The following is a 12,216-nucleotide window of genomic DNA, read 5'->3' on the forward strand; positions in this document are numbered from 1 at the left end:
GTCAAGCGCTTGGATTTAATGAGCCTAGACTCCAGCTGACCACCATGAAAAGGTGGCAGTCCCAGCAGGGCGTGAAGTCAAGACCGGAGAGACGGTTCAAGAACTGTCCTTTCCTTTTATGTCATTCTTTACATATTTGTATATTTCAATCTGTATTTGTACGACAATAAGTCGTAAAAAACGCTAAAAAAACCTCCACTGTTTTATATACACACTGTAAAGATTTATGTAATGTGGTATCAGACACCTTCATAACACTAGGTAATATGTACAATATACACACTGCAAGTATGTATATATATATATATATATATATATACATACATATATGTGTATATATATATAAATATGTGTATATAAATATATATATATATATATATATATATATATAGTAACAGACACTTTCATTATAATAAACACTCTTATGAAGGTGTCTGTTACTACATTATATATGTACTTTCAGTGTGTATATTGTACATATTACACATTTTTATGAAGGTGTCTGTAACTACGTTTTATATGTACGTGCAGTGTGTATATTGTACATATTACATATTATGAGGGTGTCTATTACTACATTATATACTGTATATACTTGCAGTGTGTATATTGTACATATTACATACTGTTATGAAGGTGTCTGTTACTACCTTATATATATACTTGGTGTGTATATTGTACATATTTCATATTATGAGGGTGTCTATTACTACATTATATACTGTATATACTTGCAGTGTGTATATTGTACATATTACATACTGTTATGAAGGTGTCTGTTACTACCTTCTATATATACTTGGTGTGTATATTGTACATATTTCATATTATGAGGGTGTCTATTACTACATTATATACTGTATATACTTGCAGTGTGTATGATGTACATATTACATACTGTTATGAAGGTGTCTCTTACTACATTACAAAACGCTTCTGATATTTTGAATGGATGTTGCAACCTTTTCCATTTATTAATAAAAATTGTATATTGAGCTTGCTAATCATTCTGTAATTGAGGACTCAATTAAAATAATCCACGCAATGTTTCAGACAGCCAGCCAGAAAAATACAATTTAAATAATTTGAGTGAAAATATAAACTAATATTGTTTTTTTATTGGAGCTGCGGAATAAACCTGAGATGAGACGGTGGTGGATGTTTTTTTTTCCAAATATATTTAAAGATATATCAGCGTACTGGCAGGCGGCACATTTCTATTTTAATAATGTTAATCAGTGAATGAGCAGTAATCAATTTTACAAAGAGGTGATAAAAAGCAAAGTGCACTATAAGCAATCCCACTCTTTACTTATTTATGGCAACTCGCAGAATCACAGGGCTGCAAATCAAAGCGCGGCGTCCACGGCGTGGGGACTGTCACGCGTGGAAGTGGCGCTCTGCTCCATGGAGGGAAAGAGGCCAGTCAATGAAATAAAAAATAACCCGGGGAAGGCGGACGGACTCGCTTTGACAGAAGAGCCGCTGAGTCACTGAGTCATTTGGAAATGTAGGAAGGCAACAAACAGACGGGCAGCAGGACGGTAAAAGGACCGTAGAAAAAGTGGCTATGGTTGCGTCATTTTAGTGCTATATGAAGACACCTGCAACAGGTGCCTGAGGGCGATATTGTCCTGTGATGAAGGAGCATCTGGACTGACGGAGATAGATATCTACATATATCCATATTTAAAAGTTATTTCTTTTCTTTAGTCATATTTGAAATACCTAGTGTTCCATCTTGTACTCTTTTTATCTTTTCTTTATCTCATGACCGATGGTACACTGTAGACTGCATTGAGCTTGGAATGCAGGAGTAGCTGAGGAAAACAATAGATATGTGAATTCGCTCTGAAGGGTGGAGGCTACTGGCATATTGAAAAGGACAACACTTCCGTAGTGTTTTCAGATCAACCAGGCGACGCCAATTGACTTATTTTATCTTTGTGAAAACATTGGACACAGTGTGTTGTCAAGCTTATGAGATGCCATGCAAGTGTAAGCCACTGTGACACTATTGTTTTTTTTAAATTATTTTTATAAATGTCTAATGATAATGTCAATGAGGGATTTTTAATCACTGCTATGCTGAAATTACAACAAATATTGATACTGTTATTGATAATCATTTTTGATTCGCTACTTTTGGTTTGTTCTGTGTGGTGTTTGTGTCTCCTCTCAATTGCTCTGTTTATTGCAGTTCTGAGTGTTGCTGGCTCAGGTTCGGTTTTGGAATTGGATTGCATTGTTATGGTATTGGTTTGTTGGATTGATAAAATATATATCTATATATATATATATATATATATATAGATATATATATATTTTCAAATCAATAAAAAAATCGATCAAAAAAAAAGACAATCGATTCTGAATCGCACAACGTGAGAATCGTGATTCGTGTTCGAATCGATTTTTTCCCACACCCCTAATATATATATATATATATATATATATATATATATATATATATATATATATATATATATATATATATATATATATAGTTGGACAAGTTTTGGACACCCCTGAACTTAAGTATTAAAAGTATCAATATTTTGATTAAAGCCTAGAGATATGGTATCGACAGTTTGGATATTTCAGTATTGATCTGCACATCACTATCAATTCAGCATCATGTAATAATTAAGATGTCAACAATACCCATCTTTACAGTGATACTAAAACGTTTTGTCCATGGATGGCTTTGGTAATTAGCCTGTGATAAATAGTTCCATATTAAAGACTAATTGAAGAGAGATAACAGGGTCAGTAAGACTGGAAAAAAAAAGCAGACTGTACATTTTTTGTTCCTGGTAAAAATGGATGGAATGGTCTCATTTACAAGAAGCATCTCTTGGCCCTGGAACCTTCACCCTGACCTTGGACCGAGGACAGTGACAGAGTACCGGAGTGCAGAATATAAGAGAGGACTGGTGAGGAGTGGTGCTGGGGTGAAAAAGAAGACTGCGCGACTTACCCCTGACACAATCAGCTCCCCGCCCAGATTCTGCACCTCGGCTTTCACTTTGCTGCAGATGTTGAGCTGATGGCAGTAGAGTGCGATTCTCTGCAGGTAGGCCAGGAGGTCCTGTTTGCACGCCGAGTCTGGACACTGGGTGGGAGACAAAAGAGAGGTAGTAAGAGCCAGGACGCAGGCAGGAATATGTGGGATGAGGTAGCCTTGTCGGGCCAAAACCTCTTATTTGTACCAACTTCCATCCCAACTGTAGTTGGAACCAAAGACCAAACACTAACTCAAATGCTAACCCAAGACTAACCACAGTGCTACACAAAAACTAACCCCCAATGCTAACCAAAGACCCAACACTAACCCTTATGCTAACCAAAAACTAACCCCAATGCTAACCAAAGACCCAACACTAACCCCTATGCTAACCAAAAACTAACCCCAATGCTAACCAAAGACCGAAAACTAACCCCTATGCTAACCAAAGACTAATCCCATTGCTAACCAAAGACCCAACACTAACCCCTATGCTAAACAAAGACTACTCTCAATGCTAACCAAAGACCCAACACTAACCCCCATGCTAACCAAAGACTAATCCCAATGCTAACCAAAGACCCAACACTAACCTCCATGCTAAACAAAGATTAATCCCAATGCTAACCAAAGACTAAACTTGATGCTTTGCCAAAGACCCTACATTGACCCTAATGCTAACCAAACACTAACCGAATGAAAACCATAGACTAATCCCAATGCTAACCAAATACTAATCCCAATGATAACCAAACACACACCACTAATATCAATCCTAACCAAAGACAAATCCCAATGCTAACCAAATACCCAACACTAACCGCAATGCTAACCAAATACCCAACACTAATTCCAATGCTAACCAAAGACCAAACACTAATCCCAATGTTAACCATAGACTAATACCAATGCTAACCAATGACTAATCCTAATACTAACTAAAAACCCAACACTAATCTAAATGCTAACCAAAGACTAATCGTGATGCTAACCAAAGGCCCAACACTAATCCCAATGCAAGTCAAATACAAATCCCAATGGTAAATAAAGACACACCACTAATCCAAATGCTAACCAAAGACTCAACATTAAACCCAATGCTAACCAAAGACTCAACATTAAACCCAATGCTAACCAAAAACACACCACTAATCTAAATGCTAACCAAAGACTAATCCTGATGCTAACCAAAGGCCCAACACCAATCCCAATGCAAGCCAAATACAAATCCCAATGCTAACCAAAGACACACCACTAATCCCAATGCTAACACAAGACCCAACACTAACTGCAATGCTAACCAAAAACCCAACACTAACTGCAATGCTAACCAAATACCCAACACTAACCCCAATGCTAACCAAAAACCCAACACTAACCCCAATGCTAACAAAAAACTCAACACTGACACTAATGCTAACAAACACTAACCCCGATGCTAAGGCCCAACATTAATTTCAATGCTAACCAAATACTAATCCAAATGGTAACCAAAGACACACCACTAATCTCAATGCTAACCAAAGACTAATCCCAATGCTAACCAAATACCCAACACAAACTCCAATGCTAACCAAAGACCCAACACTAATCCAAATGCTAATCACAGACTAAACCCAATGCTAACCAAAGACTAAACCCAATGCTAACAAAAGACTAACCCCATTGCTTACCAACTATTAACCATAATGTTAACCCAACACTAACCCAAAAGCTAACTGAACAATAACCCCAATGCTAACCAAACACTAACCCCGATGATAACCAATGACTAATCCCAATGCTAGCCAAACAATAACCCTAAAATAAACCAAACACTAACCCAATTGTTAACCAAACAATAACCCCAGTGCTATCCAATTACTAACCCCGATGCTAACCAAACAATAACAAGAAAAGAAACCAAACAATAACCCCAATGCCAACCAAACAATAACCCCAATGCTAACCAATGACTAACCCCAATGCTAACCAAACAATAGACCAAATGCTAACCCAACAATAACCTCAACGTTAACCAAGAAAAAACCCAATCCTAACCAAACAGTAACCCTAATGCTAACCCAACAATACCCCCAATGCTAAACCAACAATACAAACCAAACACTAACCCTGATGCTAATCAAACAATAACTCCAAAGCTAAACCAACAATAGCCCCAAAACTAACCAAACACTACCCCAAAAGCTAACTGAACAATAACCCCAATGCTAACCAATGACTAATCCCAGTGATAACCAAACAATAACCCCAAACCAAACACTAATCCCATTGCTAACCAAACAATAACTCCAATGCATTTCAATTACTAACCCCGATGCTAACCAAACAATAACCACCAAAGAAACCAAACACTAACCCTGATGCTTACCAAACAATAACCCCAATGCTTACCAAATATTAACCATAATGTTAACCCAATACTAAACCAAAAGCTAACTGAACAATAACCCCAATCCTAACCAAACATTAACCCCAATGAATACCAATGACTAACCCCCATGCTAACCAAACAATAACCCCAGTGGTATCCAATTACTAACCCCGATGCTAACCAAACAATAACAAGAAAAGAAACCAAACACTAACCCTGATGCTAACCAAACAATAACCCCAATGCCAACCAAACAATAAACCCAATTCTAACCAATAACCCCCACGCTAACCAAACAATAAACCCATTGCTAACCCAACGATAACCTCAATGCTAACCAAGAAAAAAACCCAGTCCTAACCAAACAGTAACCCTAATGCTAACCAAAGAAGAACCCCAATGCTAAACCAACAAAACAAACCAAACACTAAGCCCAATGCTAATTAAAAATGAACCCCATGCAGTACAACATTGGTATTGTATTTAACAATCACACATCTTGAGGCAGAGTTCGGTCCGCAATGGAATGGTGCAAGTGAAATTGAGTCCAGTGAGGAGCAGAAAACAGTCATTGTATCAAGGCTAACTGCACTGTAGAGCAAAGTGAAGCACGCGGCGATGATGTTGACGCCAGACACTTTAATCAGCGGCGCCGTGATGAAGACAGCTGAAGAGGAAATTGGAATTGTGCTGCGGTGAGACAAAGTCGCTCATAAAAGGCACATTACTGCTGATTCCGTGTGGTTCTTTGCCAGAGTTAGCGCGCCTTTACCTGCGGCCGGCCTCTTTCGCAGAGTACCTGGTGTGACCATAAATAAACAGCAGCTAACAACTGGCACAGCAGCTGCTGTGGCCCGTTTCCTTGGCAACAGTGTGTCCACAACGGATGTACTTGTTGGCATCTGTTTTACATCGCTTCGTCATTTTATTGTACTTTTGATGTTAAGACAAATTATTTCTGCATCTTATCGTTTTAGCATTTGTGGGTTTTTGTGTAGTTAACCAGAGCTCAGACCTCCTAATCAAAGCCTTCTTTGATTAGAAAAATTACAGAGTGGACAAACAGCAACAAATACATGAAAAATGTAACCTGAAACAAAATTCTAACCCCAACCAAAACAATAAATCCCTAAACTTAATCCAAAATAAACATCACTAAAGATGCGTGAATCAATTTCGCTTCGATTGGATTGGCTCTAATCTCTAAACCAATGCTTCTCAAATGGGGGCACGTGTACCCCTGGGGGTACATGAAGGTATGCCAAAGGGTACGTGAGATTATTTGAAAATATTATAAAAATAGCAACAATTCAAAAATCCTTTATAAATATATTTATTGAATAATACTTCAACAAAATATGTATGTAAATTCATAAAGTGTGAAAAGAAATGCAACAATGCAATATTCAGTGTTGACAGCTAGGTTTTTTTGTGGACATGTTCCATACATATTGATGTTAAAGATTTATTTTTTTTGTGAAGAAATGTTTAGAATGAAGTTGATGAATCCAGATGGATCTCTATTACAATCCACAAAGAGGGCACTTTAAGTCGATGATTACTTCTATGTATAGAAATCTTTATTTAGAATTGAATTACTTGTTTATCTTTCAACAAGTTTTTTAGTTATTTTTATATATATTTTTTCCAAATAGTTCAAGAAAGACCACTACAAATGAGCAATATTTTGCACTGTTATACAATTTATTAAATCAGAAACTGATGACACAGTGCTGTGTTTTACTTCTTTATCTCTTTTTTTCAACCAAAAATGCTTTGCTCTGATTAGGGGGTACTTGAATTAAAACATGTTCACAGGGCGTACATCACTGAAAAAAGGTTGAGAACCACTGCTCTAACCCATACCAAAACTCTAAAACCCTAAACAGTACACATACACTAAACCTAACTGTTAAAACTGAACCCATAAAGTTAATCGCAGCCTTAAACCATATCCTGAAGTCTGAACACAAACCAAAACACTAAACCTAATATTTCAACCCTAATAAAAACACTAAACCTAATACTTCAACCTTAATCAAAACACTAAGCTGTTTACTTCCACCATAACCAACACACTCAAACAATTAGTTCAACCTCAACCAAAACACTAAACCCATTCCTTAAACCCTAACAAAAATAGTACTCTCATAACTTTGACCCATTTCAAAACACTAAACCTATTGTTTCAACTCCAAACAGAATACTAAATCTATTACTTCAACCGTAACAACACAATCAATCTACTACTTCAACCAAAACACGAAACCCATTACTAAGACTTAAAAATAGTATTTACTTCAACCCAAATCAAGACAACACTCCTAATAATTCAACCTTAACCAAAACACTAAATCAAACATGCAACCCTAACAAAAAGACTCAATCTAATACTTCAACCTTAACCAAAACCCATTACTAAGACCCTGACAAAAATAGTATTTACTTCAACCCAATTCAAGACAACAATCCTAATAATTCAACCTTAACCAAAACACTAAATCAAATATGCAACCCTAACAAAAAGACTCAATCTAATGCTTCAACCTTAACCAAAACCGACTACTTTAACCATAGCAACAAACTAAATGTATTAATTCGACTTTAACCAACACAATAAACCCATTACTTAAACCCTAACTCAAATTGTAAACTCATCACTCAAAACACTAATTATATTGGTTCAACTCTAACCAAAACACTAAACCTATTACTTCAACCCTAACAAAAACACTCAATCTACAGTATTCAGAGGTGGGTAGTAACGCGCTACATTTACTCTGTTACATTTACTTGAGTAACTTTTGGGATGAATTGTACTTCTACGAGTAGTTTTTATGCAACATACTTTTACTTGAGTATATTTATAGAGAAGAAATGCTACTTTTACTCCGTTCCATTTAGCTACATTAAACTCGCTACTCGCTACTTTTTTTATCGATCTATTGATGTTTGTTTTGGTTAATGACAGAGCTTCAAAGTAGAATCTACGCATGCCTGCGTTTCACCAATCACATGCAGTCACTGGTGACGTTGGACCAATCAAACAGAGCCAGGTGGTCACATGACCCGACTTAAAAAAGTTAAAAAACGTATTCGGGTGTTGCCATTTAGTGGTCAATTGTACGGATTATGTACTGTACTGTGCAATCTAATAATAAAAGTTTCAATCAATCAATCAAAAGTGTAAAGGAAAAAAGACGCTTTTTATTTCAACCGTACTTCCCGTCAAAAGCCTAAAGACTGATCGCACAGTTCCTGTCTTCACAATGAAAGTGTCGCTCCATCGCGCCTGCGCTAATAAGAGTCTTCCAAAGCCAGCGCAAACAAGCTAGTAAGCCACGGAGTTTGCCGCCAATGTATTTCTTGTAAAGTGTATAAAAACGAATATGGAACCTGGACAAATAAGATGCCAAAAACCAACTACTTTCATGTGGTATTAGACAGAAAAGAGGAACTTTTGTTCTCCTCCATTTGAAAATGTGGACATTATCAGCACTATACTGTCTGATTCCAATCAATGCAAGTCATCAGAATCAGGTAAAACACCAACTTATATTCTTGTCTTCATGAAAGATAGGAATCTATATGTTAAACATGCATGTATATTCATTAAAACACCTTCAACATGAGAACAAAAACGGCAAAATGAAGTGAATTTTATTTATATAGCGCTTTTCTCAAGTGACTCAAAGCGCTTTACATAGTGACACCCAATATCTAAGTTACATTTAAACCAGTGTGGGTGGCACTGGGAGCAGGTGGGTAAAGTGTCTTGCCCAAGGACACAACGGCAGTGACTAGGATGGCACAAGCGGGAATCGAACCTGCAACCCTCAAGTTGCTGGCACGGCCACTCTACCAACCGAGCTATACCACCCAAATAAATAAATATAAATTATATACTGTATATATAAATGTATGTATGTATGTATATATATATATATATATGTGTGTGTATAAATGATATGTGTGTGTGTATGTACTGTATATATGAGGTAGATCACCTCGACTTGGTCATTTACTAAGTAATTGATAAAACTTATTGGGGTGTTACCATTTAGTGGTCAATTGTACGGAATATGTACTGTACTGTACAATCTACTAATACAAGTTTTAATCAATCAATCAATCAAATCAATGAAAGCCTACTGTGGCTATGGTGCTGTTAAGTTATTGTGGCTCAATGTGCCATTTTCTTATTTCATTTTGATGTACTATTATTTAATATATATTATAGTTTTAGTTGCTTAAGAGATATTCCTGGCTCTGAATTTGTTCATTGCTATTTTTATGCTTTTGTGCATTATTTGTTGCCGTAATCAGGTTACTCATCAGTTACTCAGTACTTGAGTAGTTTTTTCACAACATACTTTTTACTTTTACTCAAGTAAATATTTGGGTGACTACTCCTTACTTTTACTTGAGTAATAAATCTCTAAAGTAACTCTACTCTTGAGTACAATTTCTGGCTACTCTACCCACCTCTGACAGTATTACTTCAACCTTAACCAAAACACTAAGCCATTTACTTCAACTGTAACCAACACATTCAACATATTTTTTCAACCTTAACCAAAACCTTAAACCCTAACAAAAATAGTACTCTCATAACTTCGACCCATTTCAAAACACTAAACCTATTGTTTCAACCCTGACCAGAAGACTCAATCTATTACTTAAACCTTAACCAAAACACTAAACCTATTACTTCAACCGTAACAACACAATCAATCTAATACTTCAACTTTAACCGAAACACGAAACTCATTACTAAGACCCTGACCAAATCAGTCATTACTTCAACCCAATTCAAAACAACAAACCTAATAAAAACACTAAATCCAACACATCAACCCTAACCAAAACACTCAATCTAATACTTCAACCTTAACCAAAACCTGACTTTAACTGTAACTAACAAACTATATATATTACTTCGACTTTAACCAAAACACTAAACCCATTACTTAAACCCTAGCTCAAATTGTAACCTCATTACTTCAACCTAACTCAAAGCAATATATATTTTACTTCAACTCTAACAAAAACACTCAATCTACAGTATTGCTTCAACCTTAACCAAAACATTAAACCTATTACTTCAACCGAACCTAACACACTCAACCTATTATTTCAACCTTTAACAAAATACTGAACCTATTATTTCAACCTTAACTGAAACACTAAACCCATCACTTAAACCATAACAAAAAACCCAATCTACAGTATCACTTCAACCTTAACCAAAATACTAAACTGTTTACTTCAACCGTACCTAACACACTCAACTTAAACCAAAACACAAAACCCATTAATTCAACCTTAACCAACACACTAAACCTATTACTTCAACCTTAACCAAAATACTAAACTGTTTACTTCACCCGTACCCAACACACTCAACTTAAACCAAAACACAAAACCCATTAATTCAACCTAAACCAACACACTAAACATATTACTTCAACCTTAACCAAAACACTAAACCTATTTGAAGCCTGTATGTTACTTAAGTAAAACAGTGTACAAGTATTAAGTAAACAAGGAATTATATAACTGGGCTAGATCAGAAGAAACTAAATTCAGCTCTAGGAATGGAGAGTAATGAAGACTGAACACAGGGTTTAAGTTTAAATGGTACCAAATTATCTTAAAGAATTAGAGGAAAAATAAACAACAAACAGACATGTAAATTCAAATGGCCATTCACATTTTCAACATAAATTACAGAACGTTCAATATTTACAATGTGATACAGTACTTGATTCAGTCCTTGTTTTTACCAAGAATGGTATAAGCGCAACACGACAGTTCATTAAACGACTTCGCAAAGTCCACGTTGTGGTGGCAGTGTCCAGAGGGGTTTTAGTGAAGGTAACGGGTAAATGTGAAAGTTCAGGAGGACAGAAATGAACTCGTTGCGTTTATGGAATACCAAAGGGAAAAAAACAGAGCGGCTGCTGAGGAGCCTCCTACCCGCCCGGGGCTCGGTTGGGTGGATTCAGTTTGGTTGGTTCGGTTCCAGGCATAAAGCTTCAGACTCTAGTTCAGGCTCTAGTTCGCCATCCAACATGGGCTGTACAACAAGGGCAGGACCAGTCAAAAGTGCGCGCACACAAAATACATTCAGATACTAAATAATACTACTGTATTCAAATAGGAAGTACATTTCTTAATATTGTACAATAAATAATTCATGAATCCAATTAGAATCCATCCATCCATCCATCCATCCATCATCTTCCGCTTATCCGAGGTCGGGTCGCGGGGGCAGCAGCCTAAGCAGGGAAGCCCAGACTTCCCTCTCTCCAGCCACTTCGTCTAGCTCTTCCCGGGGGATCCCGAGGCGTTCCCAGGCCAGCCGGGAGACATAGTCTTCCCAACGTGTCCTGGGTCTTCCCCGTGGCCTCCTACCAGCTGGACGTGCCCTAAACACCTCCCTAGGGAGGCGTTCAGGTGGCATCCTGACCAGATGCCCGAACCACCTCATCTGGCTCCTCTCGATGTGGAGGAGCAGCGGCTTTACGTTGAGCTCCTCCCGGATGGCAGAGCTTCTCACCCTATCTCTAAGGGAGAGCCCCGCCACCCGGCGGAGGAAACTCATTTCGGCCGCTTGTACCCGTGATCTTATCCTTTCGGTCATGACCCAGAGCTCATGACCATAGGTGAGGATGGGAACGTAGATCGACCGGTAAATTGAGAGCTTTGCCTTCTGGCTCAGCTCCTTCTTCACCACAACGGATCGATACAACGTCCGCATTACTGTAGACGCCGCACCGATCCGCCTGTCGATCTCACGATCCATTCCTCCCCCATTCGTGAACAAGACTCC

At 37.4% G+C, this 12,216-nt stretch overlaps 1 protein-coding gene across 2 annotated transcripts in view; it reads right to left on the bottom strand.

The window, feature by feature from the left end:
* ctnna2 (catenin (cadherin-associated protein), alpha 2) overlaps positions 1-12,216 on the bottom strand; it is an 820,127-nt gene that overhangs the window by 4,539 nt on the left and 803,372 nt on the right. For both annotated transcript variants that reach the window (XM_061880696.1, XM_061880697.1), the window contains exon 17: positions 2,981-3,115. In XM_061880696.1, coding sequence (XP_061736680.1) covers positions 2,981-3,115 — 135 coding nt within the window. The remainder of the gene's footprint in view (positions 1-2,980; positions 3,116-12,216) is intronic.

The sequence above is a fragment of the Nerophis ophidion genome, linkage group LG20, assembly GCF_033978795.1.
Source record: "Nerophis ophidion isolate RoL-2023_Sa linkage group LG20, RoL_Noph_v1.0, whole genome shotgun sequence".
In the NCBI taxonomy this organism is placed as follows: domain Eukaryota; kingdom Metazoa; phylum Chordata; class Actinopteri; order Syngnathiformes; family Syngnathidae; genus Nerophis; species Nerophis ophidion.